This window comes from Eleginops maclovinus, chromosome 3, assembly GCF_036324505.1.
Source record: "Eleginops maclovinus isolate JMC-PN-2008 ecotype Puerto Natales chromosome 3, JC_Emac_rtc_rv5, whole genome shotgun sequence".
NCBI lineage: Eukaryota > Metazoa > Chordata > Actinopteri > Perciformes > Eleginopidae > Eleginops > Eleginops maclovinus.
In genome coordinates, this window is record NC_086351.1 from 21,241,739 (window position 1) to 21,268,572 (window position 26,834).

Consider the following 26,834-nt stretch of genomic DNA (forward strand, 5'->3'; position numbering starts at 1 on the left):
ACGTGCAAATTAGAGCATGCAAAACACTGAATCTATACCGTGCATCTCCTCACTGGACCAGTCAAACGTGCAGAAATAACGAAGTGTAAGTCGCCAAAACGAGCACATCCATGGCGTGTGGCAGAACGGGGGGATTTTGTAAAGATGTGAGAATGCATTAGAATGCAAGAAATGGTGTGATGGCGAGAGGGACTGTAGGGAGAGACAGATCTGCATATGGAAATTAGGGTTAGCGTGGATAAAATTCTACTTAGACCACTGCATTGTGTTGTACTCATTTAAATTAAAACCCTGCGACAATTAGGGACTTGTGATACTGACATTTCTAAAAAGAAGTCATGTCATGGGGCAGAGCTGTGCTCAATGCATAAAAGCACTTTCATTAGTATCTAATACAGTTGCTAAAGGCTATAAAGTTGTAATAACAACAATATAGAAATGTTAAACAGACTGAGCAGCGCGTTTCTCTTATGGCCTGAATATGTTGTGTAAATGAAACGTACACCTGTAACTATTTTTGTAAAACAAAGACGTTTCTAACTCATTTAATAAAAGTCTCGCGAGGGGGAAATAGTTCGCAGGGTTTCTCAGTGAAGATATTGACATTCCTCTTTCACAAAACTCGAGAAATAAATACGTTAAAATAAGCATAAGACATGTCAAACAAATACAGAACATCAACAGTCTTTACCCGCAGGAATAACGCGAAGAAGGAAGTGCGTGGCAGTGAGCCCTCTTGTTGTCTGTCGATCAACTCGGCAAAGTCACGCCCACTGTGAAACTTCCGACCAATCAACGGACGCAGCGCGAGTCAGCGCATGCGTGAAGCGGAAGCGCGGGAGAGCCTGAAAACCCAAACAACGGATCCCTGACAGCGATGTAATCTGTGTGTTTCTGCTTTACATTTATGGAATATAACATTTTATAAGAAGCCGGATACAAGGTTTGTAAATGTTTTACAATATGTTTGTCTCTGGAAGCGCTGCTGCGTTTGGTTTCCCTCTGCTGATCTTTAAGTCAAACGCTAACTCTGCAATCATAAGCAGATACTAACCTTACAAAAAAAACTAAATCATGATGTCGACTTATTCACTTAAACGCATAATAACACACATATTGTAGAGAGATTGATCATTTTTTTAACTACAACTGCTGTTCTGTGGGATGCACTGTAAAGTAAGGTTAGCTTGCTATTTTGTTGAGCATGTGATCAATAGTTTTGAAGCAAGGCACATAAATGGGCAGATTTTGTAGGTAAATATAAGAGGAACTTCATGTTTGGACAGCTGAATAATGTCAGGTTCTGTTTGGTTTAACATAGATTTCTGACCTGTTAGTTATTGTATGTGATTTGTTGTAAAGTCCTGCTTAATATACATATAATAGCTGTCTTCTAATTGCATTGAACATATAGTATGCACATGTTTAATCATCTTCTTCTTAAAATATGTGCATGCCAGCTGCTCTTATCTGTACCTGATGCAACACATTACCTAAGATTTGGGGAACAATCTTGTTATTAATTTAAAAAATGTGTCATTAAAGGTGATACTGATTCTACAGTGGCAGAATGGCAGACGACTTCAGCCAGTCCCTCACCCCTCCAGTGTCTCCCTTCACCGCTGACAGCTTCTGTGATATGACTCCAGCTCGACCGCCATGCTTCTGCTGCTCTGAAACAAAGGAGGACCCTACTGGAGCCCTCTCCCCCCAGGGATACGTTGCCGGAGGCTCTCTTAAACGGTAGAGTCACTGTCTCTTCGTAAAATGTGTTTTTCCCACTACTGTTATCACTGTAGCGTTTTGTGAAAATGTCCCAGTGAAAGCTGTCTACAGCAGCATCTCTGGATTATCCTGAGTAGCTGGGGAAATGTTCTAATAAAAAGCACTGCTGTTGTTTTTTCTTTAAAAGGTCAGTTTTTGATTTGAGTACAGAAAATGAAATGCCACTTTTCCCCATTAAACAGATGACAGCAGAAGTCCCAGAAAATAAAAATAAAGTCTTAACTGATGTGACTGTTTCCTCTCTGCAGGCTGCTGCTGCGTCTCGATCCAGCCCCCGCAGAGTATGAAACAGACACAGTGGAAATCTTTGGTTTCCCCTGGGTCACAGAGACAGCATTGGTGGAATCCACAAAGCTACTCTTTGGTTTGTTCAGGTAAGCCAAAATACAAAAAAAGATCTTAGTTGAATTCATTTTAAAATTTTATCCAATTTAAATTTTTCATTTTTGATGCTACAAACAGCCTATTCAAAGGTTATTTTCAACACTGTCCACCATTCACATATATGTCACTGGTCTTAGCTGCTTTTCGTTATATTTCAGGGAGAAAGTCTACAGGCTGGAGTCCTTGGTGCAGTCCAGCTCACATGACTTTGGTAAGTTTGTGCAATATGTTTTTTAGTGCTGCGACTAGGAAAGAAATAACTAATTATGTTTATTTTGACTGATATTGCAATTGAGATATGATTTGCAACATTAGAGGTATTGATCATTTTTCAAACAGTATTCACATTTATCCACCAAATTCAAAACAATTTGGATAGTGTATTTGTCCATATTGCAATTTCAATGAAATGTAAATTAATTGTCCAGCTCTATTGTAAATCAGAACTTTAATTGTAATATCATATTATAGTATTGTGTCCACACAGTAGGCCTGTATTTGTTTACATAATGGACATCTTAAGTGTTTTTAAGCTACTTGTGTACATTGGCAAACGCATAATGAATGTAGAGTTAACTATACACGTTTTAGTTTTAAAATGTAGCTGGAGTTTAGCATCCTTTTACACGTAGAGAAGAAGGAAAGTTGCTCCCTTAGGCGCCACAAATTATAAACTTTAAATAATGTTGTTGAATTCTTATTTGAACTTAAGAACTTTTAAATTGGTGGACAGTTGGTCTAACCAGCGAGCTACAATATCAGCCAGGAAAATTACTTTGCTCAAGGCCAAAGACCAAATCAATGCAACATACAATACATGCATATCAGGTGATTAGTATAATTAACTGAGGAAGCAGCAGCAAAAGCAATGAATAATAAAGATATTGTCTGTTTTTCTGAAGTTAGCACACTAATTAATCAGCTATCTGTTCCACAAATGAGTTTGCAATAATGAGCTCTAATTCCAGTGTCTGAGTCGTGTGTGTTTCTGATAATGTGGGCATGTTTTAAATAAGATTTAAGGAACAACATCCGTCATGTGTTTTAGGTCAAGCAGGCAACCTCCACTATGAAGCCGAGGACCTCAGACAGCAGTGCGTTTCATTTCTCCAGTATGTAAAGGTCTTCCTGCACAGGTAAATCTACATCAAGTTTAACAGTAGCATAAATGTTGTTCTCTGGGTTTTTTTTAACGTTTTTTATACTCTTGTTTGATTAATTTGGACCCTCCTGTCCGTTTATTTTTGTTCAGATTCCTGGAACCAACTTGCTCCCTGGATACGAGTCATTGTCACCCGTATGAGGAGCTGGAGGCTCAGCTTCCCTCCGCTCTGCTGGAGGAGATTTTTGGCATCACGCTCCTCGTTGGACGGCTCAAAGACCTGCCTGCCAATGTTCAGAGTGCCTTCACTATCGCTAACCCAGGAAAGGTGTGTGTGATGGCTTCAGGTTCTGTTGTAAAGCAGATAGGGCTTTGAAAAGAAGGTGCTACACAAGTGTGGATGGCATAAATGTAATTAGTCCTTACAGAACAAAGGAAATAAAACCAACCTGACTGGTGGTCAGGTGGGATTTGGGGATTTTAGCCTTTGCAGACCATTTGCATGCTCCCTATATAACACACTATAGGACAGGTAAAACCCCAAAAGCATAATAGGGTCTCTTAAGCAAGTGTACTTTGGTACATTCCACCACTGCTTACAATCAACAGCAGCAGCTAGATGCGATTTAATATAACTTGAGAAAGTATTACCAGTTGATTTTTCTACTATTTACTTAGCGCTCTTTATCCCTCCCACAGATTTTTCCTCCCTCTTGGCATTTGTTACACCTTCATCTCGACGTCCACTGGTCCATCTTGGAGATCCTCACATACTTAGTCACAAGATGCAAGGTATGTGTCCAAGATATTAATATGTGACATGCATTATATTGCCGTTCAGAGACTGTGGTATTTGAATCCAATCTATTGAAAACATTGTTAAACGTTTTACAGGAGGAAAACAACATGCAAATGTGGAAATGTTGCAGCTACAGAGACACTCTCTCTCTCTTTACATAAAGTTTTAATGATGACACAGTGTGCATAAACTCCTGACTTGCAGCTCATTATCATGGAAACAGGCTTTTAGTAACTTCACCTGTTTTTTTCTCTACAGGCCAGGTGGTGTACGCCCACCAGTTTGTGAACCTGACGGGAGAGAACCTGACCGATAGCAGTCTGTTTGAGGAGCACCTGTGCAGTCTGCTGTGTGACCTCACTGCTCTGGCCATGGGCAAATACAGCAAGGTGGGCGGCTGGCCACAGCTCATTACATGCTACTGTTGAGATGTAGCAGCAGTGTTTGTGGGATGTTTTCTAGCTGGGAAAAATAAATGTTATTCTGGTATAATAATATGTTCATCATAACGTTTAGTGCTTGGTTGATAGAATATGGATGGAAGCTGCAGATAGCACATACAGAATCTGAATTAAGCTTCTGTCAGCATGCCAACTAAATGTTTTCCCTTGGATGCAAATAATAATAGAACATTTGTTTTTGCAATATACAGTGTTCGTTCAAATTCTTAAAAGTTTTGAAAATGCTTTATTCAAATAGTTTTTCAAGGATAGGGGTGCGTTTGAATGTTGGATTCACTCCATGAAAAATATTCGATTTTTAACATGATGTCTTGTTTCAAATAGACAATCACTCATGTACACCAACATTTTTAAAATATTTGATATGAAACAATCCCACTCCCCTGTTTGTTGCTTGTGCCCTAGAGTCTCACAACAGACCTGAAGCTAGATATTTGGGAGCTTGAGGGCGGAAAAGAAAAGGGACCCTTTATTTTTTTTGTTCCCCCCACTCTGGTGTCGGGATGGCATCCATCCGCCTGACATTTGTAAATAACAGCAATTTAGATGAGCAAGCCTTAGAAAGTCTGGAAATGTTTGATTTAGGTACCATACAAGTGCTTGAATTGTACCAAATACAGTGGGGCAAAAAAGTATTTAGTCAGCCACCAATTGTGCAAGTTCAACCATTTAAAAAGATGAGAGAGGCCTGTAATTTTTATCATAGGTATACCTCAACTATGAGAGACAGAATGGGGAAAAAAAATCCAGGAAATCACATTGTAGGATTTTTAAAGAATTTATTTCAAATGATTGTGGAAAATAAGTATTTGGTCAATAACAAAAGTTCATCTCAATACTTTGTTATATACCCTTTGTTGGCAATGACAGAGGTCAAACGTTTTCTGTAAGTCTTCACAAGGTTTTCACACACTGTTGCTGGTATTTTGGCCCATTCCTCCATGCAGATCTCCTCTAAAGCAGTGATGTTTTGGGGCTGTCGCTGGGCAACACGGACTTTCAACTCCCTCCAAAGATTTTCTATGGGGTTGAGATCTGGAGACTGGCTAGGCCACTCCAGGACCTTGAAATGCTTCTTACGAAGCCACTCCTTCGTTGCCCTGGCGGTGTGTTTGGGATCATTGTCATGCTGAAAGACCCAGCCACGCTTCATCTTCAGTGCCCTTGCTGATGGAAGGAGGTTTTCACTCAAAATCTCACGATACATGGCCCCATTCATTCTTTCCTTTACACGGATCAGTCGTCCTGGTCCCTTTGCAGAAAAACAGCCCCAAAGCATGATGTTTCCACCCCCATGCTTCACAGTAGGTATGGTGTTCTTTGGATGCAACTCTGCATTCTTTCTCCTCCAAACACGACGAGTTGAGTTTTTACCAAAAAGTTCTATTTTGGTTTCATCTGGCCATATGACATTCTCCCAATCCTCTTCTGGATCATCCAAATGCCCTCTAGCAAACTTCAGACGGGCCTGGACATGTACTGGCTTAAGCAGGGGGACACGTCTGGAAGTGCAGGATTTAAGTCCCTGGCGGCGTAGTGTGTTACTGATGGTAGCCTCTGTTACTTTGGTCCCAGCTCTCTGCAGGTCATTCACTAGGTCCCCCCGTGTGGTTCTGGGATTTTTGCTCACCGTTCTTGTGATCATTTTGACCCCACGGGGTGAGATCTTGCGTGGAGTCCCAGATCGAGGATGATTAGCAGTGGTCTTGTATGTCTTCCATTTTCTAATAATTGCTCCCACAGTTGATTTCTTCACACCAAGCTGCTTACCTATTGCAGATTCAGTTTTCCCAGCCTGGTGCAGGTCTACAATTTTGTCTCTGGTCTCCTTTGACAGCTCTTTGGTCTTGGCCATAGTGGAGTTTGGAGTATGACTGTTTGAGGTTGTGGACAGGTGTCTTTTGTACTGATAACGAGTTCAAAAAGGTGCCATTAATACAGGTAACGAGTGGAGGACAGAGGAGCCTCTTAAAGAGGAAGTTACAGGTCTGTGAGAGCCAGAAATCTTGCTTGTTTGTAGGTGACCAAATACTTATTTAACCGAGGAATTTACCAATTAATTCATTAAAAATCCTACAATGTGATTTCCTGGATTTTTTTTCTCATTCTGTCTCTCATAGTTGAAGTGTACCTATGATAAAAATTACAGGCCTCTCTCATCTTTTTAAATGGGAGAACTTGCACAATTGGTGGCTGACTAAATACTTTTTTGCCCCACTGTATGTATGTAATCAAACTTATTGTTTAATCAGTGGTGGAAGAAGTATTCAGATCCTTTTTTAAGTTTAATTACTTATACCACACTGTAAACGTTGCAAGTAAAGTTCCTGAATTGGACATTTCAATTAAGTAAAAGTATTGTAAGTATTACACAGAAAAATGCATTAAATGTTCATAGATGCCAATTGTTTCCTTTCAACTGGGTAGTAAATGAATCGACTAAGCTTGTCTTTTTGGTTGATTCCATTTGTATCAAATTCCATCTTTTCTCAACAGTTCATACATCTCTAGCATTTGTGAAATAACTAAAGAGGTGACATGAAGTACAAAGTACAATACTTAAGTAATTGTACCCCATGCATGTATGTAGAACCGAGCTGCAGTTGGGAGCTAACTATGCTAAATGAATCCTGTTGGTTACTAGGTGAGGCCTACGGAGGCCCTGAGCAGCCATCATTACCTTTGCTCCTGCACCAAAGAGCTGTGGGTCCTGCTCATGCACCTCCTGGAGTACAGGAATAAAACGTTGCACACACAGGTAACACAAATACACACATGTTGACAATAACATAAAAAAAACAGTCCATACTTACTCAGTGTGTGTCTCTCTTTAGTCCTTCTGGAGCTACATGAACTCGTTGTTGAGGCCTCTGGTTTCTGGAAAGCCAGCAGCAGAGCAGTTCAGCGGCCTCCCCACGCACTGTAAGGACCCTCTGTGCTTCACATGGTGGCTGCTCACTCATGTTGCGATGTTAGGGCAGTACAGTCGTAGCGGCACTCTCCAGCACAAGGTAACTCGATCATATTACATTGCACATATTCTCTTTTACCTCCACCTCAGGAAGTGGAATTTAAAGACAGAAGTTGTAGTTTTAAATCATCAAAGAGACTTCTGCAGTTGTAAAATAAGTATGAGGATTCATTTGTCTTGACACTTAAATAAAGAATGGTGCTGAAACTAGAGATCTTGATGGAAAGACGTAAGACTTATCTTATAAATAATTGAGACTGGTGATGACTTTTATTTTAGATGACAAACTTACTTTTCAGCATTTATCCCCATATATACAATAGTTTAAAAAAAAACACATGTCAGTGGATAGTTTTTTAAAATGTATCAACTTTTTGTATCTTCTCTTACAGAAACATCTGGGGGAAAATTGGTCCTTTGTGGAACAGTTGCTCAAGTTGACCTGTAACCCCAAGGTCAGCACTTTTCTCCTTATACATGCATTTAGTATTGAAAAAATGCATGTATTAGCAGTATAAGCATTTGTGGCTGTGTTTAATAACAGGGAGGTGTAGAAGAGCAGCAGATCAGGATGCATGTCCACTGCTGTCTCAGTATCTGTCTGCTGTGGGATCCGAGTACCAGCGCTGTCTCCACCCTCTGGGACTACTACAGCAGGAATCTGGTGAGGGCTCACTCTATATCGTATAACATATGATAAACGTTGTACACACTTGATGCAATGATGCTTCATTTACCATATGTAAGAAAGTAATGGGTATTTCTAAGCTGTGATGTTTTAGATTGTTATTATAGGTTGCATACAAAAGCCCTGAGAAAGTACTGGTGATTAATGTTCTACTTCTGATCTAAATGGTTTTCTCCTGAATTGTTAAAGAGAAGTGTTCTGCCTAGATAATATTTAAATGTAACTTCATTTGCTATACAGTTTTAAAACAGGTGTGAAAAAAGTTTCCATGGATTCATTTTGTGTTTGATGTTGGAATATTCATTTTGGCTAGATGACGCAGAGGTTACCTATACCCCATAGTTCTAAATGGGAATCATAAGCCCTATTTTTCCTTTTTTGTTTAATTTCTCCATGCACTCTGAACACATGGTGCATATTTTGTATTAACCAGTTGTGTGACATTATTAGAATTTCTTCGTATAGGTATAAAATGTATTTTAATGGGGGCTTATTTTCTGTAAATAATGTAGAATGTGTGGTAGTGGTGCACTTCCGCCTCTTGTGGCCAGAATGAGCATCACAACAACAAACATAGACAAAAATGATATTTAAGGAACTAGGGAGGGAAACATTTAGATAGAAAGAGGCTGACCAGAATTTAGTTTTTTACCACATGCTTCTAATATATTTCACGTCATTAAAAAGATAGATATGATTGTTCATTCAACATAGAGACAAGTCAAGTTATTACCAAGGCCCTTACAGATACATTATACACTGTTTCTGTCCCCCCACCCCAGAGCTCTACCTTCACTGTACCCTGGCTCGGTGTGTCTGGCATGGGCACTCTGTGCAAGACGCCCCTGGCTCTGTTCGAGCAGGCCCGCAGCTGCTGCTCCCCCGCTCCGCTCCACTCACCAGGACACACCCAGCTCTACCGCTCAGCCAACTCCTTCCACCTCTTCCTCCGAGTGCTGGCCCTGTGCCTTGCCCAAGACCGAGCGGGGGGAGCCCCACAGAGACAGATCAAAGGAAGGTAAATACGGAGAGAAGGCTGCGAGGCTTTGGTGGTTCTTCACGTCTCAAGGCCAGGCAGTTGACTCCACATCCAATGTGTATTATTTTCCAGGAAGAGAAGATAAAAAGATGAGAACATGGAACAGAAGCTGTGAGAAATGATTAATAATCAGGACTAGGCTTTGTAGCATTCCCTTTCCCCTTGATCTTCTAATGTGTGATGTGTTAAGTGTGCTGGTTGGATTTGTGTGTGTGTGTAGGTGCATGAATACACAAACAACATGTGTGTTTGCTCACCATCATGCATTTCAGTCTTGTTTGTGTGCGTGCCAGGTGCACCGCAGTCTCCCAGCGCCTCTTTGATATTTACTCAGGCCCCCCAGTGGAGCAGGTGTCTCAGGAGTCAACCACCTGCTCTTCGGCACAGACCAGAGCCAAGAAGCCTCCTAGGGATGCACATACACACACACACACACTGCACCTGCTCCCTAGAGCGGTGACATGGTGGCGAGGAGTGTGTGTGAGGCCATTAGATGAAGGAAGAGTTTTGCCTTTGTGAGGGGAAAGTAAGAAATGAGAGACCACCAGCTTATATCAGAACCGAGCGCTGGACCATCCTATATCCCGGGCCGGCTGAGTGCCAGAGAGAGGCAGCCGTAGATAAATCCGCCTAATGACTTCCCTCTGTCTGGAATGTGCTCAGTAGCACGGCAGACATGGGGGCTAATTAGCTAACGAGCGTGGCGGTTAATTCGCCTTAACGAAGCTGTGTTGGTTTCCAACACGGATAGAGGGAGCGCGGGGGGGTGGGGGGGGGGTGGCGTGGGTGGTAGGCAGTCTGGCAACCACCAGGCTGGGCTGGGACAGGTCCAGATCCCCCCCTTCTTCCATCTCCCTCACCACTACCTCCTCCTCCCCACCCTCAGGAGGCGTGTATCGCAACAGCGTTTCGGCAGCGTTCCTACTCCTGGCCGGGCTCTGCGGGACACCCGCGCCGACCGCATTAATGGGATCGACTGCGAGCATGTTGATCTCCAACGCCGGGAGTTAGGAGCATCTGCTCGCCTCCGGAAAAAAAAGCTGTCCGGAATAAACAAACAGACAGACAGGTTGGGAGAACACAGAAAATCCTCCCTGCTGCCTCCCAGCGCGCTGCTTATATCCCTGTTACATATTACCCATTCATCTATTTAAATCTCCCTCCTCTCACACACACACTGCACGCTCAGCTTCCTCCTCCTTGTTCTGTGAAGATGTTAACCTGGTTCTTCTCAGTTCCTCTTTCATTTATCCACTCCTTTATATCCGTCATAGTTCTTACAAAGAGTTTGTCCTGGGATGCTGGCTGTTTGTGTTTTGACCCAAACAGCAGCTCCACTCACCTGTGTGGGCTGCATCTGTGTTTGGGAAAGTAGTGTTTAAAGAGGAAGGGGGGCTCCTGTCTTTTGTGTTTTCCTGCCAGGCAAGCAAACAGCAAGCTGGATGTGTGGCAATGCATGTGTGCGTGTGGTTTTATTGATCCCTCTCTGGTGTTGCAGTAAATTGGTTTGGCTGAAGAGAGAGGGACCAAGCGCCTACTGCTGTGTGTCTGAGTGTCTCTGACATTTAACATGATCTTTAAAGGCATTTCTCCACAGTGCCCGCAGGATCTAACAGCGTGCTGGGTGAGAGAACCACCCGGCACGCTGTTAGATCCTGCTTACGCTCTCTGTAGCTTTCTCTCTCCTTCACACACAAACACACACACACACACACACTCACACACATAGAGCTGAGAGCGCGATGGAGGCAGGTGCTTGGATGCACAGTGGGGGTGGAAAGTTCAGTTAGTCAGCATTTTGAGTCAAAGACTTAAGAACAAAACACTTCTGTAGAACTGGTCAGTGAAAGTAAGAACAAATGAATTTTTGAACAAAATAACCTTTGTGTCGCCCCATATTAAGTGATATTGTATAGAACCTCACAATGTTTGTGCTAGCTTATATTTTCCAGACTTTGATCTGTAAAATTCAGTAGAAGTCCCTTGCATTTTAATGGTTCCAGTAGTAATGTCCGGTGAAAATAGTTCCCCCAAGCACTTTTAAGATGTTTTTTATGTCTATTGACGGGTCTTCGTTTATTTGAAAAAATATATACTTTACCTATAGGGCATGTATACATCCACATGCCCTAGTGAGGTCACTGAAGCTAACAAACACAGATAATATTTGACCGAAATTTCTCTGGAACTCAAGCAGACCATCTCTTTTGCTACGTTTCAACAACTCTCTCTGTTCTCTTATGTTTCCAGGATTTATTCCAAGTTCTCCTCTAAGAAGATGCGGGAGTTGCCAGAGGCTGGCCTCATGAACTTCCTGCTGCTGTTCCTGGTGGTGGCCAGGCAGATGGAGCTGGAGGACGTGGCCAGCAGAGCCTGTGAGCTGCTGGGATACCTTCCCTCGAACTACCCCCCTGGGCACCGCACCCTGGTCTGGAGGGGACAGCTAGCACTGCTCTTGTTGTTCCAGGTAATAATCAGAAATGTTATCTGGAATTATTACACAGCTTCGTTGAATACTGAATTTCTAATTGGTCAATTTGCAAAGGGAACCGCAAAATGAGATAGACAGGAAGTGAACACTAAAGGGAACAGCAGAAGAAGATACATTGGAAGTTAACAATTAAGGGAACAGCAGAAGATAGACAAGACATAAACAATTAAGGGAACAGCAGAAGATAGACAACACATAAACAATTAAGGGAACAGCAGAAGATAGACAACACATAAACAATTAAGGGAACAGCAGAAGAAAATAGACAGGAAGTAAACAATTAAGAGAACAGCAGAAGAAGATAGACAGGAAGTAAACAATTAAGGGAACAGCAGAAGAAGATAGACAGGAAGTAAACAATTAAGGGAACAGCAGAAGAAGATAGACAGGAAGTAAACAATTAAGGGAACAGCAGAAGATAGACAACACATAAACAATTAAGGGAACAGCAGAAGAAAATAGACAGGAAGTAAACAATTAAGAGAACAGCAGAAGAAGATAGACAGGAAGTAAACGATTAAGAGAACAGCAGAAGAAGATAGACAAGACGTAAACAATTAAGAGAACAGCAGAAGAAGATAGACAAGACGTAAACGATTAAGAGAACAGCAGAAGAAGATAGACAAGACGTAAACAATTAAGGGAACAGCAGAAGATAGACAAGACGTAAACAATTAAGGGAACAGCAGAAGAAGATAGACAGGAAGTAAACACTAAAGGGAACCCCTTCATCTATTTTGTGTGAATATTCCTCCAGATCAAACTTAATTTGTTATTCTTCTTTTTTTTTCCAGGAGAGGGGTCTGGATGTTGGAGCACAGGCTAGCTGGCTGGCCTCTTCCTTCAATAAGACGGCCAAAGAGTTCTACGATAAGACCACAGATGCGTCTCGTAGGCTTGCCCTCTGGGGGCCCCTCGGCTCCTACCTGGAGGGCGTGGCTGAAGTGTTTGAGACGAGCAGCAACCTCAACCTATCGGAGGAAAAGCTGCTCAACGAAGGCTTTGATTGGCTGTTGCCCGCTTGCCGCCTCTCTGAGCTGAATTCCGCCCTGGGCTTCCTGCAGATCGTCCTCTCCCAGCTCAGGTGAGACAGCTGGTGTACATATACTCTCCAGCTCCAAGGTATCTTTTTATCAGTCTCTCAAAATCTTCTGCTCCTTCACAGATAGTAGACATTTTCAGACAATTTTTTTTGGCCAAGTCCCTTCGCAGCTTCTATAAAAATCACAAAAAGTGGCCACAGCAGAGGATGGTGATCTGTTCTGCTCTTCCCATCCAAGAATCGCTCACTTCTCATACTGACAATAGTTGGTTTGTGCTGTCAGCAGGAATAAGCGCCCTGTGTTGCATTGAGGCCCCTGTTAGTCTCAGTAGACCCAGTGGCCCCCGTGTCACCCTCACCAGGTGCTGGCGAAGCTCTGAGTAGAGTTACCGGCCCGAGGGAGCCTCCATGGACCCTCCTGTCGTCATGGGGATGGCGGCAGAGAGACTATGGTCAGTAGGGCGTCAGGACGGGTTCAGCTGTAGGACACGGGTGTCGGTTACACGGTCGACCCCAGCTGAAGGTCAGGGAGCCACAACGTGAACAGTGTCTGTTTATGGAGGTGGGGACAGGGGGAGGGTAGATACAAATCAGGTGAGACCGAGAGGATATGGAGTGAGGAATGATGCTTTCACTGGAGGTTTTCAGTGAAATCTGTGGTGAGAGTGTCACCGTTTGCAGTAACACTTTCAAAGGAAATATAATTATCACACGCAAGAAGTACCTAAAGTCATTTCTTTAAACTGTGTTAAGGATGGTTTTTTTTAAATACAAGAAAATGCCTTCATAGCTTGTCCAAATTTAACCATATTTGCAGTGTGTGCACAAAACAAACAAATGCAATGATTTTCTCCTAGAAATCCAATGTAGTACCAGGACTAGAATCTCGAAACTACTTTTTTTCTTCCTTAGTTTTAAAAATAAAACCGGTTATTAATCGAAACCCTTACTTTTTCTTTAACCCCAAAAGTCATATTTAAACATAAAATACAAAAAATAATTAATTAATTAATTGTTGTCTGTTTAGGATCAGCAAAGCAGGTTTCAGACTCAACAATAACATTTTATGACATTTTTTTAAGGTTGTTATAATCATTTGGAGTCATTCGTATGGTTACTTGGTAAAAGGTGAGGAAAGAAAAGAACAAATCTGAGCCAGAAGATACTTTTAAATCTGTTCCGAGAAAAGATCAAGGTTTAATACGTAGTCGTAGTAAGCAGTGCACATATTCCCAGTTTTTTTTAATAGTAACGTAATTTCTTAAAGACATTCCCTAAGCTTATAATATAACTGTCACTTTTTACCTACACAACCCACAAAAGGTTAATAAAAGAGCTGAAACACCAGAATAAGGACCTTGTGAAGTTAAGTGTTTCATGTAGGTGTATGATTGCTTTAATTCTATAGTGTATACGTTCCACCCTCTCCACCGTGCACACACACACAAACCTGCCCACACACCAGAAGAGAAACATTAACCTAAGTGTACGCCTCTCTTATTCCAACACCGGGCTCCTATATCATCTCGTTATCTTTGCTAATTCCCAAACTTCCCATCTCAGATCTCAGGGGTTGGAGGGCACGCATTTGCACATTAATGGCCAAGAAGAGAGGAAAAGAAGAAGGAGAGATGTCCCAAAGGGGCCCCTGTGTTATGGCCCGGACCACACTGACCCATTTAACCAAATAAAAAAATCCCATGTTCTCTCTTCCCAATCCGTCCCACCAAATTAAACATAATTGTTCATCCTGGCAATTCTCAGTATCTCTTTGTGATTAATGCCTTTTCTGTTACACAATTAATGGGCAATTATGTAGCCTGGCAAATTTCGCCTGTGCATCATTATGTCTTCTGAGAGCCGCACACATTAAGAGAATTATTCTGCCAATCGCCGAGGCAGCGGAGGATCCGGACGCTCAACTCTTGATAGCCGCTGCCATGGCGCTGAGGCAGGGAGCCAGTCCCAGGCATAATTCCTTGGTTTAATTCCTTCCCATGACCCTCTCCTGTGAGAGAGTGGAGGGGTGTCGCCGCTTGATGAGGTGAGCTGGCATTGGCGTGCCATGCGGAATCTGTGTTTCGGAACAAACAAGTAATCCCTATCACCTTGGCTTGGTAAAATAAAAAGCCTTCCTGTGAAGAGTTCTCCTTTGTGAGCGTTAAGACCGTTTACCGGAAATTAGGCCTTATTTTTCAAAGTCAAGGCCAACTACTGCTACTGTTACTCGCAGCCATTACAATTATTCTTTTAAATAGAGATGTATGGAGAAATGTGAGTTTGATGTGTCATTTTTAGGATGCTCCATTTTATTGTGCGTGTTCGTTTTGCTTGATGCAGCCAGGGGAAGGGTTAAACAGGGTCCCTAATGGTGTCTTGGCATTGAGTGTGTGTGTTTGTGTGTACACATCGTAAGAAGCCGCAGTGAGCAGGATTAAGTGGGGTCTCTGATGATGTCTTGTACAATGAGGGTTGATGGGTGTGAAAGGCCCATTCCGCAGTAGTAACGAGGCTAATGAATTCAGACTCTAATCGATTGTCTCAGCTCTCTCTGGATTAGATGCAACCTTGCTAGAAGGGAAGGCACTGCTGTGTGTGTGTGTGTGTGTGTGTGTGTGTGTGTGTGTGTGTGTGTGTGTGTGTGTGTGTGTGTGTGTGTGTGTGTGTGTGTGTGTGTGTGTGTGTGTGTGTGTGTGTGTGTGTGTGTGTGTGTGTGTGTGTGTGTGTGTGTGTGGCAGACAAGAGTGTGCAGTTCAGGATGGGGGGGGGGGGGGGGGTTACTAGTTCCTCTGTCCTTTCCTCCTTCCCCAACACCCCCCCATGCGGGCGTCTGAGGGGGACAGGAGGATCATCTCCAGTCTAAATGAGATTACAGCTCCTTCAGCTGCTTATCTGGGCTAATGCCAGCCACTGTGGGGCTGCTGTGGCGGCTGGGGCCGGGGCCAGGGATGAGCCAAGGTGTAGTCTGTGTACAGGGGATCAGCATTATGCCTACAATATCCTCCCCACCTTCACATCCACCCTGCTCTGCTCCACACTGCAGCGCACCGCCGCACCCAGTAATCCCCCAGGAGAGACACATGAAGAAGAAGGAGTGAAAAGAGGGAGCAGGAGGATTTGAGGGCGGAGTTGTTTTGGGATTTTTTTGGTGTCGGATAGATTTGTTTATCTGCTTTTCTTTGTGTTTGTGTGTCCTTCAAAGGCGGGTCCATCAGCGCAATGTCCAGTCAGCACCCGCCCCGGCTTGGGCTCCGGGTAACGCCAGTGTGATGAAAGAGCGCCACCTAGCGGTAGCAGCAGCACTTTGGGCGCACTTCTTCTCCTTCCTGCGCAGCCTACGCCTCTCACAGACCCCCCCTGCACAGCTGGCAGATGCTGCTGCAGGTCAGTGACGCCCACATGAAGGAGGATGCAGGAGGACAGGGTGGAGGGAAGAGTTTTGGACAATGCTACAACCAAAATAGATTTGTGACGAAACTGGTAACTTAGAGTAGTTGGAGAGGAGGATAGATTCACGGAAAAAAAAACAACACATAAATGAATACATGAGGACACATGCCTACTAGAGCTGTGATCAAAGAAATCTGGCCGACCAGAGCCCGAATCACAACAGGAGTTTGGGGCTTATCCCAACTCGAAATCAGAAATATCCACAGTAAACATCTATAAATCAAACGTATTTGATGCGTTTTTTCAGTGCCGTAACGCAGTGGTTCTTATCTGTGACGACCCTCTGAACCAAAAAAACACAAGTTTCAATACCCTCACATTCAAAATTCACTGTTAAAGTTAAGTCATTTGCGAGCAAGATTTTTTGTTCCAAAGCCAAACAAACATTAAAATTAAATATTTTAGAGTTAAAGGAACGAGAGTTGCACCACATTTAATATGGTCATCTCCTGTATTGATGAGTCATACATTTTGGCATAAACAGGCATGCCATATGCTTTGCTTTTATTTAAAGGCGCTTCTACTGCCGTTCCACGGAATGTTATGCACCAAACCCAGTAATATGCTTGTTTAATCATAAGAAAAACAAATAAGGCAGAGTGTTATAGAAATGGCCTGGCGGAACCTATTATTAATCAAAACAATGATGGACACCTAAGTAATGAAACAATTTCCAATTCTGATCTGGGTTGCCCAAGGATTCAACCAAGGAGTTTATGCAATGATGTGGACACGATCTCACCCCTCCCGTATCGTGACTGCCCATGCTCAAAAAGGTATGGCCCCCCGCTTCCGCCATCATAGCATTCAATCACGATTCTCCTCACAGGGAAACCACGAAGAGAATTCTCCTCCATGCTGTATGAAACACGGACATCCTGTATTTATCTTTAAAGTTAGCAGGGACGAGTTAAAATGTTTTTAAGTAGGTTGATCCAAAGCGATAGAATGTATGGCATCTTGACAACCCGGGTATCCACAACTGACAGCCATTTCAACTTAGAGTTTACTGAGGCAAGACGCCTGCAATGTGCCGTTCGTGAAGCCAAACAGACATCCTCGAGTCAGAAGGCCAGGATAGTTTGAGACCAGTTGTAATGGTGTCGTCCATCATAAGGCTCTTACATTTGCCTAAGAAATAAATTATGAATTAGAGCAGGGGTCAACATACGGCAGCGGGCAAGGTATATGACTCCTTTCAATGAATTGGCCCACAGTCACTCTCGCAAAAAGTCATGCAGTTAAACCATTTCAAGTGCCCATCTGCACGGCTCCACAAGCTCTGGTTTTGTTGTGAAGCATTTAACAGTGTTGAGAGGTCAGTGGTGTCGCTGGGCCTTTATGACAGGTTAACTATTAATTGGTTACTAAATAGTAACGTCAGGTTGCAGACGTGATAACCATCTCGACAGTGAGCTCAGAGGAAATGCACTCTGAAAGTTTGTGAAGCGGCGAAACTCAGCTTCCCAACTCTCGTCACTTCTGTCAAAAGAAACTTATATGCCCTAACCACATTACTCTGAATGAATAGACAGGATTTTGCAACCTCCCTTATTTCCTTCATCGCAGAGTAACAGCAAGCGGCGAAGAGTCGTGATATTATAAAGGTGGCCATTAACGAATCACTTTTGGATTGCAGTTTGAAGAAACATTGTTAAGCTCGGGTACAAGCGATGTCTTCGGATTGCCAGGCCGCTCCCATGGATAATGCAGTTGTGGAACTTGACATGTGGTGCAACGCTAAGGACCTTGGCTTTCAGCCCTTTGTGTTTTCCCATCATAGCCCCGGCACCGTCAGTGCATATGCTTATGCATTTATCCCAATCCAGGCCTGTCTCCTCCATCCAACCATTAAGACAGTTAAAAATGTCTCCACCAGTACATCTTCCTTCCATCGGAGAGCAGCACAGCATGTCCTCATGCAGTTTCCCGTCATGACTGTAGCGAATGAAAACCATTAAATGGGCTACATTAGTCAAGTCAGTAGACTCGTCTAACTGCAAAGAAAACCGGCTGTTTTTCACTCTCTCGATGAGCTGGCATTTCATATCATTAGCGATGTCGTTAATGCGTTTGGACATGGTATCATTGGAGAGGGGAATCTGTTTAAGCACACTTGCGATCTTTTCACCATGCATTGCTGTGGTCATCGCAATTGCTGCAGGAAGGATGAGGCTTTCAGCAATTGTGTGTGGCTTTTGTGCTTTGGCTACAAGGTGGGCCACTTTGTATGACGCTGCCAAGGCTTTGGTGGGCACAGTAGCTTGGCTATGCACAACGGTCTTTTGCCCATGCAGCGCAGCTTCTTTTCGTAAAAAAAATGTCATGGGTTTCTGAGCATCATCTGGATGTCGGCTTTCGAGATGTCGTCTCATTTTTGTGGGCTTTAAACTTTCATGTGCCAGAACATCGCCGCAAATAACACACTGTGGGTGGTCGAGCTCATGTTTTACCTGGCACGTGAATCCATATTTAAGAAATTCTTTCAGGTATCGGCGACGCCTCGTTGGTGGGTCTTTTTTATTCTCACCACCGGCCAAACTTGTCCCATCTGAGGATCGCGGAGGAGTAGGTGCACAACTGGAGGTAGATGGCACTTCTGAGCTCAAATCATTGTTTTTTAGCAGCCACCTGTCCATTTTTGATGAAAGTTATAACTAGGCTAGTGGCTAAAAAAGTGGCTAGTATCACAAACGTGGCTAGTAACGTGGCGAGTTAACTATGACGTATTGTAAAAAAACCGGGAAGAAATTGAGTTTGAACAGTGGGCGCAGATTGTTACATTGTTTCTATCATAGGACCAATAAACGATTCGAAACGCCATTTAAAGCTGGGCAACTTTTTTTTTTCTCTCTCTCTCTCCCTCTTAACAGCGTGTAGGAATGAGAAAAAGGCAGATTTTCATTGTATTGACATTTTATTTTTCGTTGTTTCACCAGGTGTTATAACAGCTAATTTCCGACTGAAGTAACAAATAATTTTGCGACCCCACGGAAGTTTTTGCCGACCCCGTTTGGGGTCGCGACCCCTAGTTTAAGAATCACTGCCGTAACGCACCTTCACTCTACTCTACTTTATTTAGGTATCCTATTATTTATTACTGCTGTAACAACCATTCTTCTTGGGAACCACACAAAACACAAGACATTCAATCTTCACATTCATAATAATTACACTGAATTAAATTAAATTAAATTAAGGCAGAGTAAGATGATCCCTCATTTACAGAATGTCATGCCACCAGAACATGTCTAAATCTAAAAATTGTAGAGTTAAGGGTAACCGGAGTTAGCACCACAAATATGGTCATCTCCTGCATTCAGAGCATCATTTGTGGCCTTAACTGATTTGTTTCTCAATAATTGCTTTTCATTTTCTATTTAAAACGCATCCTACTGCCTCCTCCTACTGAATGTTATGCTCACCCCAAAAAACAGTAATATGCTTTTTGTATTTATATTGAATAAAGATTGTGTAATATTTATATTCAATAAGAGGTGAGAGTTGTCCTCATTTCAGAAATACTCATGCCGCTGTGGTTTGATACCGTATGATAATAATAATTCAAAGTAAAAATGTCATGTGTATTCACTTTCTAGTAATTGAAACAATGCCCTCTTCCTCAGGCTTCACGCTGTTGGCCTTTGATCTGCCTGGTTCCGCCCCCCAGGACCTTCAGCCCAACCCGGTGCAGTCCATCATGCAATGCTTCGGCTGGGACGACATGATTCACCCCCTCCTGGTGACTCGCTACCTTCCCCATCTGCTCCAAAACAGGTAGCCTTCAGAATCCCCCCCCCCTCTGTGCCTCCATCACTAAGCATTCTATCACATTACTCCTAAAGGGAAAACCTCAGGCAAGAGAATGTACCCCTCTGAACATGTCATGAAACAACAGTTTTAGACAAATCCTGTAGGTATTTATCTAATTAATGAATTAGACAGCGAGCGTCCTTGGAGTTATCAAAATAGGTTTTAAGTAGGAAATTGCTCCCATGCCTCAAAACAGAATAAAAAATGTAGTGCATCTTCACAATGACCCTCAAGGGTACAAAACAACGTGACTATTTCAACCTTAGAGCTCCTCCTCAGACTGTGCCAAGAGACACTGAGGTGCTCCTTCTGAATATAAAGCCAGAACAAGGACACTCCTTCTGTAAGTGTTTAGAAGCACCAGCCTGCCAAGTATCTATTCACTCCAGTTTAAAGTGGTCGCAATATCCAACTTATATACAGGGTTTGCCAAAATTAAGTGAAATTATGACACCTTAGAGCAGGGGTGTCAAACATACGGCCCGCGGACAAGGTACTGCACGATACATCCTTTTTTTATGTGCCCCCACGAGACCTCGCTAATAAGAGTTTATCATGCAGTTAAATCCAGCGTACGGTGCCCATAAACTACACGTCCCACAATGCATCTGGTTCTGTGACCTGCACAATGAAGCGTTTTAATATCGGAGTAGAACTTAGTCAGTCGGTGTCGCTAAGCTCATTCAGACAGGATTTACGTTCAGAAAAACTTGCGTTACTAAAAAAAAGTATGTCTAGGCTTGCTTGAGTGTTAACGTCTTCTCGCTGTAATCGGATGATAAATACACTTGTAAAGTTTGTGAAGGCAGGAGAAAAACTCCAGCGATCACCATCTCCTCTCTGTTCCTCCTCATCGTTGATTCCAAAAAAGAAATACTTCATTATTCACTACACACGATTGAAATTGGACACCCCTGCCTTAGACAGACATTTTCACCTCCCTTATTTCCTTTTACACTCGTCATTAAGTAAGGGATAATGTGCAGCAACGCGGCCACTAATGAAAAAAGAACTCTGACATGAACCTGATTATAACACGGCATTGCACATAATAAACCAACGACTTGATTCACAATATGGATTTAACTCATCTTTGTTGCTCACGGCTACATGTACGCGACTTCTTCCGGCGGATTGATATGACTGCACATAGGCCCTTGCTCCTCCATAGCAGCAGAGAATTAACAACCTCTGGAGAGTCCAAATTGACCAATCAGAATTGTGTATTCAACTACGCCATGCAATCTAAGCTTTTGTTTAAACTCCAGATTTATTTAACTCAAGATGTTTATCTTAACATAGACATTCTCCTGTCACAATGCTAAACATATGATGACATAAGCACAATGAGAATTGTATGTATAATTTGCTTGCATGTATAGTTGTCCGCTTTTCTACATTTGGTGTTTGTCCTTTTATTATTATTTATTCTTCATTGCTTCATCAACAGTTAAGACCCAATAGTGGTGTAAACGTGAACATTCTCTGTGTTTACAGTGAGCTGGTTTCCTCACTGAGCAGGGATTCCGTTGTGTCCGGCTCGGCACAGAGCCTGTCAGTGAGGGCCTGGTTCCGCTGCGTTCTACAGCAGCACCTCCACAAGAACCCGGACGGATCAGACAGCAGGACAGGTAATGCCTCTGCCTCTGGGTCTATGATGTGATAAATAAATAACCAACCATTGTACACCAGGCAGGATTTCGTATGGAATGTTTTGCATGTTATTCAATTCAGAAAGGTGTTCCCCAAGCAGTCATGGGTAGGGAAGTTGACTGTCTGGGTAAGACAGGAAGTATCTGGCAAAATGCTAAAGAATGTATGGCATTTGATTTACATCGTTGATTTCTTTGCCTCCTTCAAACCAGGACCCCCAAAAATATCACGCCAAACCGCCAGATTTTAATGTTGCTTTACTCAAACGCAAATCCTGACTTTCAGGACCACAACTCTGATCGCTTTAACATAACATGTTAGCAGAGAAAATCATAGGCTTGTTATTACACATGCTTGTTTTGTATTAGAGATGAATGATACATTATTATTATTGTTATTGAAATACCTGGTGGTTTTGCCTACATGTCTTTAGGCCGGGCGTTGGAGGAGCAGCTGTTGGAGCTGACCCGACTGGTGCTGAGACTTCCTGAGGTAGACGGTATTCTGCAGAGAGCCGGCCTGCAGCCCCCTGCCTCCAGGGTAGAGCCCACTGCAGCCCTGGAGATGTTTGTCAAGGTAATACACAGAGTTTCGGAATTATGTGGAAGATTTACACTTATCTTACACTATGCTGTTCAAACTAGGTCCTACTTCACCAGCAGCAACATTTCTAACTGTGTAATTCAGCATTACCTACAGTATTGTATTTATACTTATGCACCGCTGTATATATTGTTATACACATGACACATAAATGTGCACATTTTTTATTAACTTCTAAAGTTTCTCTACATATTTTTAATAAAATAAATAAACTTAATTTGCTTTTTTTTACTTTAACTTCTTATGTTTTAATAAATGTATTTTATTTTATCTTTTTATTGCGGATTCTTTCAACTCTAATGTTTATATAAATATTTTATTTATTCTAAATAGAACAACTCTCTCAAAATCCAGAGTATAAAGTATTAAATTAAAGAACCATTTGTATTTTATTTAATTAATTAACCTGTATAACTAAACTCTTGGAGAAAATGTTTTTTCTGGTTTATCTGAAATGTATCCTCCGTCTTTTACTCATGTCTGCACTTTATTCAAAGTATCCTAACAGCCTGTATTTACCTGTAGTTATTTACATGTTTGTATATCCTCCTCTCTCCTGGCGTCAGGCTGTAGGCGGGGTGTACAGCGGACTGCAGGTCCTGTCCGAGCGTTCAGCCATGGTGACCAGAGCCCTGGACTACATCGGGGACATCATGAAACACATCAAACCCTCTCTGGTCAGCAAGAGTCCAGAGGGCCTGCAGCTGGCCTACTGGGCTGTCGGTAGGAGCACAGCATCACATTTATATATCATTGCAGGAAACAGTATTTATTCTACTCTCAAGTATTCTTTTTTACATTCATCTTATTCTATTTTGCATATCTTAATATCTGCGTTATACTTGCACTATTTTAAACTTGTTTTCCGTATTTTGCATCGTTGGCGAGGTAGGACTGACGTTTTTCATTGCCAAAACTGTCGCTTTTGTGCAAAATAGTGTAAAATCTTTGCATCTTCATAGTTGTGGTAGTGCTGTACTAAAATAAATGGATAAAAACGCCTCATTTAAAGTACACTTACAGAACACACACAAATCAAGAGCAGTGTGAAAAGAAGTGTTTACTCCTGGTGCGTACATAGGCTAAATAAAACACTGGTTCTGATTGAGGTATATAACAATATTTTAAACAATCTTATTTGATTTTTAAGATTTCTAAATATATTTATTTTTTAACAATATGACCTTTTAGTCAGGAGTCACTGCAGTTTTGGGACTTACTGAATCTGCTTTGTGCTGTTTGACCCAGGCTGCATAGTGAAGCACTGGAGCCCCCTGCTGGCCACATCTAAAGCCCAGCAGCTGCTGTTCAGAATAGTGGACGGGCTGCTGCTGCCCCACAACCTCACACAGCAGGACAAAGCACTGAGGGACAGCCTGCCTCTGTATCTACAGGTCAGGACACACATACACGGTTTTACTCTGAATCAATGAGGCCTAAATATGTTATTAAAACTCTTTGCCTCTCGTGGCTCTAATTTGCTCCTCTAATTGATTCCCCTGCAGGGTCTGTCGGTGGCCTCCTGTGTGTCTCAGTCACAGGGCGCCTACCTGAAGCAGCAGCTCCGCTCTGTCACCCGCAGATATCTGGACCATTTCCTCCCCACCTCCCCCTCCATAAGCGTCATCGCCAACCACCCAGTGCTCCTTAGCGCCTGCGAGGCTAACCCCACCCCCCGAGGAGCGGCGCTGAGGAAGACCATCCTGGAGGTGCTCTGGTATGTCGCTGGAACCACGATGTTGTTTTGGATCAAATTGATAATGGCAGCTTAGATCATTTATTTTTCTCGACTCAATTTTAATCCCATCATCGGCGACCTATGACTTGTTTTCCCGCAATGTTTCTTTAACTATTTTTTGGAAATGTCTCTTATTTCAGCACAAACTTCCTGCAGTTTAAAGGTCACGCCCCCCCGCCACGACTGGCAGCGGTGCTGATGTTCCTGTTGGAGCTGCTGAGGAGAAACAGTGACTCAGACCCCGCCCTCCTCACTGTGCCCCTCCCCTCTCTGCTGCGCTGTGTGATGCTGGTCAACGAGCCGCAGGGTAACATCACTCGTATACAAACAAAATGATCCATAGCTTTTGGACATCACCTCCAACTTACTCAATACTTAAAGTGAAGTAAAACCTAGCGAGTAAAGAGCAAATCTTTCATCCAAACACCTGCGAGACAATAAACGGGTTTTAATCTGCTCCCTTCCCGATCTGCTATCCACGATGCTATTTTTTACCCACAAACAGGATGCTAGCTAATAGCACATTACTACAACCAAGCCAAAACAACATCTGTCTGTCTTTATGAAGTTTCATTGAATTGCTCAGTTCGCCACACATCTTAAAATGTTGAAGCTACTGGTAACTTTAACTGCTGGCTGAGAAAAAAGCACATAGGTAATTTCATTCATAAAGTGACGTTGCTGTTGTAAACGTAACTGTTGCTGCTCTAGAAATAGCATAGTTACATTAAAAAATATAAAGACATTCTAATCCTGAATATCTGAATATGTTCTTTTAAATTAAGACATTAAAACATATTTAGTGTTAAAAAGAGAACCAATAACAATATGGATAAAGAATTTAAATTATTACCCATTCCTGAAAGGAGCACGGGTCAGACAATAATAAAAAGTCACTTGTCAGTCTGGTCTTTAATTAGTTAGCTTTTTTGCTTAAAAACAGCAAATGTTAGTCCTTTTTCCCCCTCAAGCTCTTCCAAAATAAATGTGATTAAACCTGCATCTGCTGCCCCGTCACTTTGATACCAACTCAATAAACGCTGTAATTATAGCTCTTATCACCAGCGAGAGGGGGCAAACACGTCCTTAATGCTTACTATTTCCATCAATCTTCATTTTTAGGGCGAATCATACAGAAACAAATAGTTTGTGTTTATAGTAATCACTGAGTGAAAAGCTGTCTAACGATAAGTGTGATGTTTCCCCCGTGCAGTGAGGAAGACGAGCACAGACGCCTTACAGCTCGTGGTGGAGCGATGTACCGCTGCATCTACAGAGGGACCGAGTGACCAGATGATCACTGTCTTACGGTAATTGACAAAAATGTGTATCAATAAAAATCTGCACCTGTATTAGAGATGTGGAGTTGGATGATTGGCAGAATAGTCACAAAGTAACCATCTATATTACCTAATGTATCCATCATGGTTTTTCCTGTGTAATCCCAATGCTCCCAGGACGTTAGTGGTGGAGAACGAGGGGGTCTACGACAGGCAGGTATACAGTGTGCTGGAGACAGTGGCTGTGTTAGATCCCCCTGTGGTCCAAGCTCTCATTCCCAACCTGTCCGTCAGTCTGAGAAACACGGAACACAAGAGAGGGCTGGGCAGGAACATCGCCTTGAGGTGAGTAAACACATGAATCATCGCCTTAAAACTATTTTTAAACCGTCTAGACAATGAGCAGGTAAGGAACAGAACTGGACATATTCTGTATGCTCATTGGATGTGTCTATTCATATGACTGCTCTGTGTGTTACAGGACTGCTTATAGGAAGCTGCTGTGCCTTCTTGGAGAGAGTGGGCAGGCAGAAATAACCAGCCTGGAAGCAGAATAAAACGTTATTCAGAAAAAGGACCAACTTTAGTTCCTGTCGCCAGCCACAAGACCACCTGTCTGTCAGACCAAACTTATTTTTTGTGTCAAATTTCCTTATTTTATCAAGGGAAAATGCATTACTGTGCTGCTTACAAACTTTTGGCATATTTCCTTAGCTGAGATAATGTGGAAACCTATTCTTCTGGTGTAGTTTGCCTGAAGAAAAAGGTATAGAAACATAAAACTGTTCATAAATGATCAACTGGGTAAAGATTTCTGAAAGAGACATTGCTGTTGAGGTTTTTAAATGTATTTTTGGCCATTTGAAACCTAAGGTAAAAAGAAGTATGTTTTATCATTGGGTGCACTGTAGTTAAGGATGTCTATTTATGCATGAGCATCCAATCATGGACTCTTAGCATAATGTCATCAGGTTGTACATAATGTACATGTTGTAAAAAAACTTGCCGCATTTTGGCAGATGCATTAATTCCTTAAATAAAATGTGACAATAATAAAGATGAATATGCTCACTCACATGTCCAGCTTTTCATTTCACTTCTGAAGTAAGAAAGGAACAGACTATTTGGGCTAATACCGTCAGGTGCTGGATCTGTCTCCTCGGTTGGCACTCTTGAATTATAGATCTGATGAGAGTAGTGGGCGAGCCCAAAGAGTTCAGGAGCAAAAAAAAAAAAAGTAGAGAGAAGAACTGTTTGTTCTCTCTCGCCTTTCAAAGTCGCAGAAATCTCTTCCTTTCCAGCTTTAGTTTGCACCTGATCACATGAAGTCTCCCACAATCACTGATTCCCATAATCACTGATTCCCATTTTCTGTCATTACTCGTCATTTTCCAACCTCATCAAACAGCTCCTTGTATTCCTTTTCTGCATGGTACCAGAAGTTGTTAGAAAAGCAAAAGAAAGGCAATAGAAGTGATGCTTTAAATTAATGTGCACAGTAATTCACTTTTCACTCTTCCCATCATAGCTATTAA

The 26,834-nt window shown here is 42.4% G+C and overlaps 1 protein-coding gene across 1 annotated transcript; it reads left to right on the forward strand.

The window, feature by feature from the left end:
• Positions 1-826: 826 nt before the first annotated feature.
• mms22l (MMS22-like, DNA repair protein) lies at positions 827-26,341 on the forward strand. Its single transcript, XM_063879584.1, is given in 27 exon segments — positions 827-943; positions 1,546-1,743; positions 2,034-2,159; positions 2,328-2,380; positions 3,218-3,305; positions 3,422-3,599; positions 3,971-4,037; positions 4,040-4,063; positions 4,329-4,459; positions 7,176-7,289; positions 7,366-7,542; positions 7,895-7,957; positions 8,047-8,166; positions 8,973-9,208; positions 11,480-11,696; positions 12,515-12,804; positions 15,965-16,146; positions 19,839-19,989; positions 21,523-21,656; positions 22,112-22,254; positions 22,848-23,004; positions 23,530-23,675; positions 23,787-23,998; positions 24,160-24,326; positions 25,233-25,329; positions 25,477-25,644; positions 25,781-26,341. Coding segments are annotated over 26 exon segments (3,690 nt in total). The 5' UTR covers positions 827-943; positions 1,546-1,570; the 3' UTR covers positions 25,857-26,341.
• Positions 26,342-26,834: the final 493 nt, after the last annotated feature.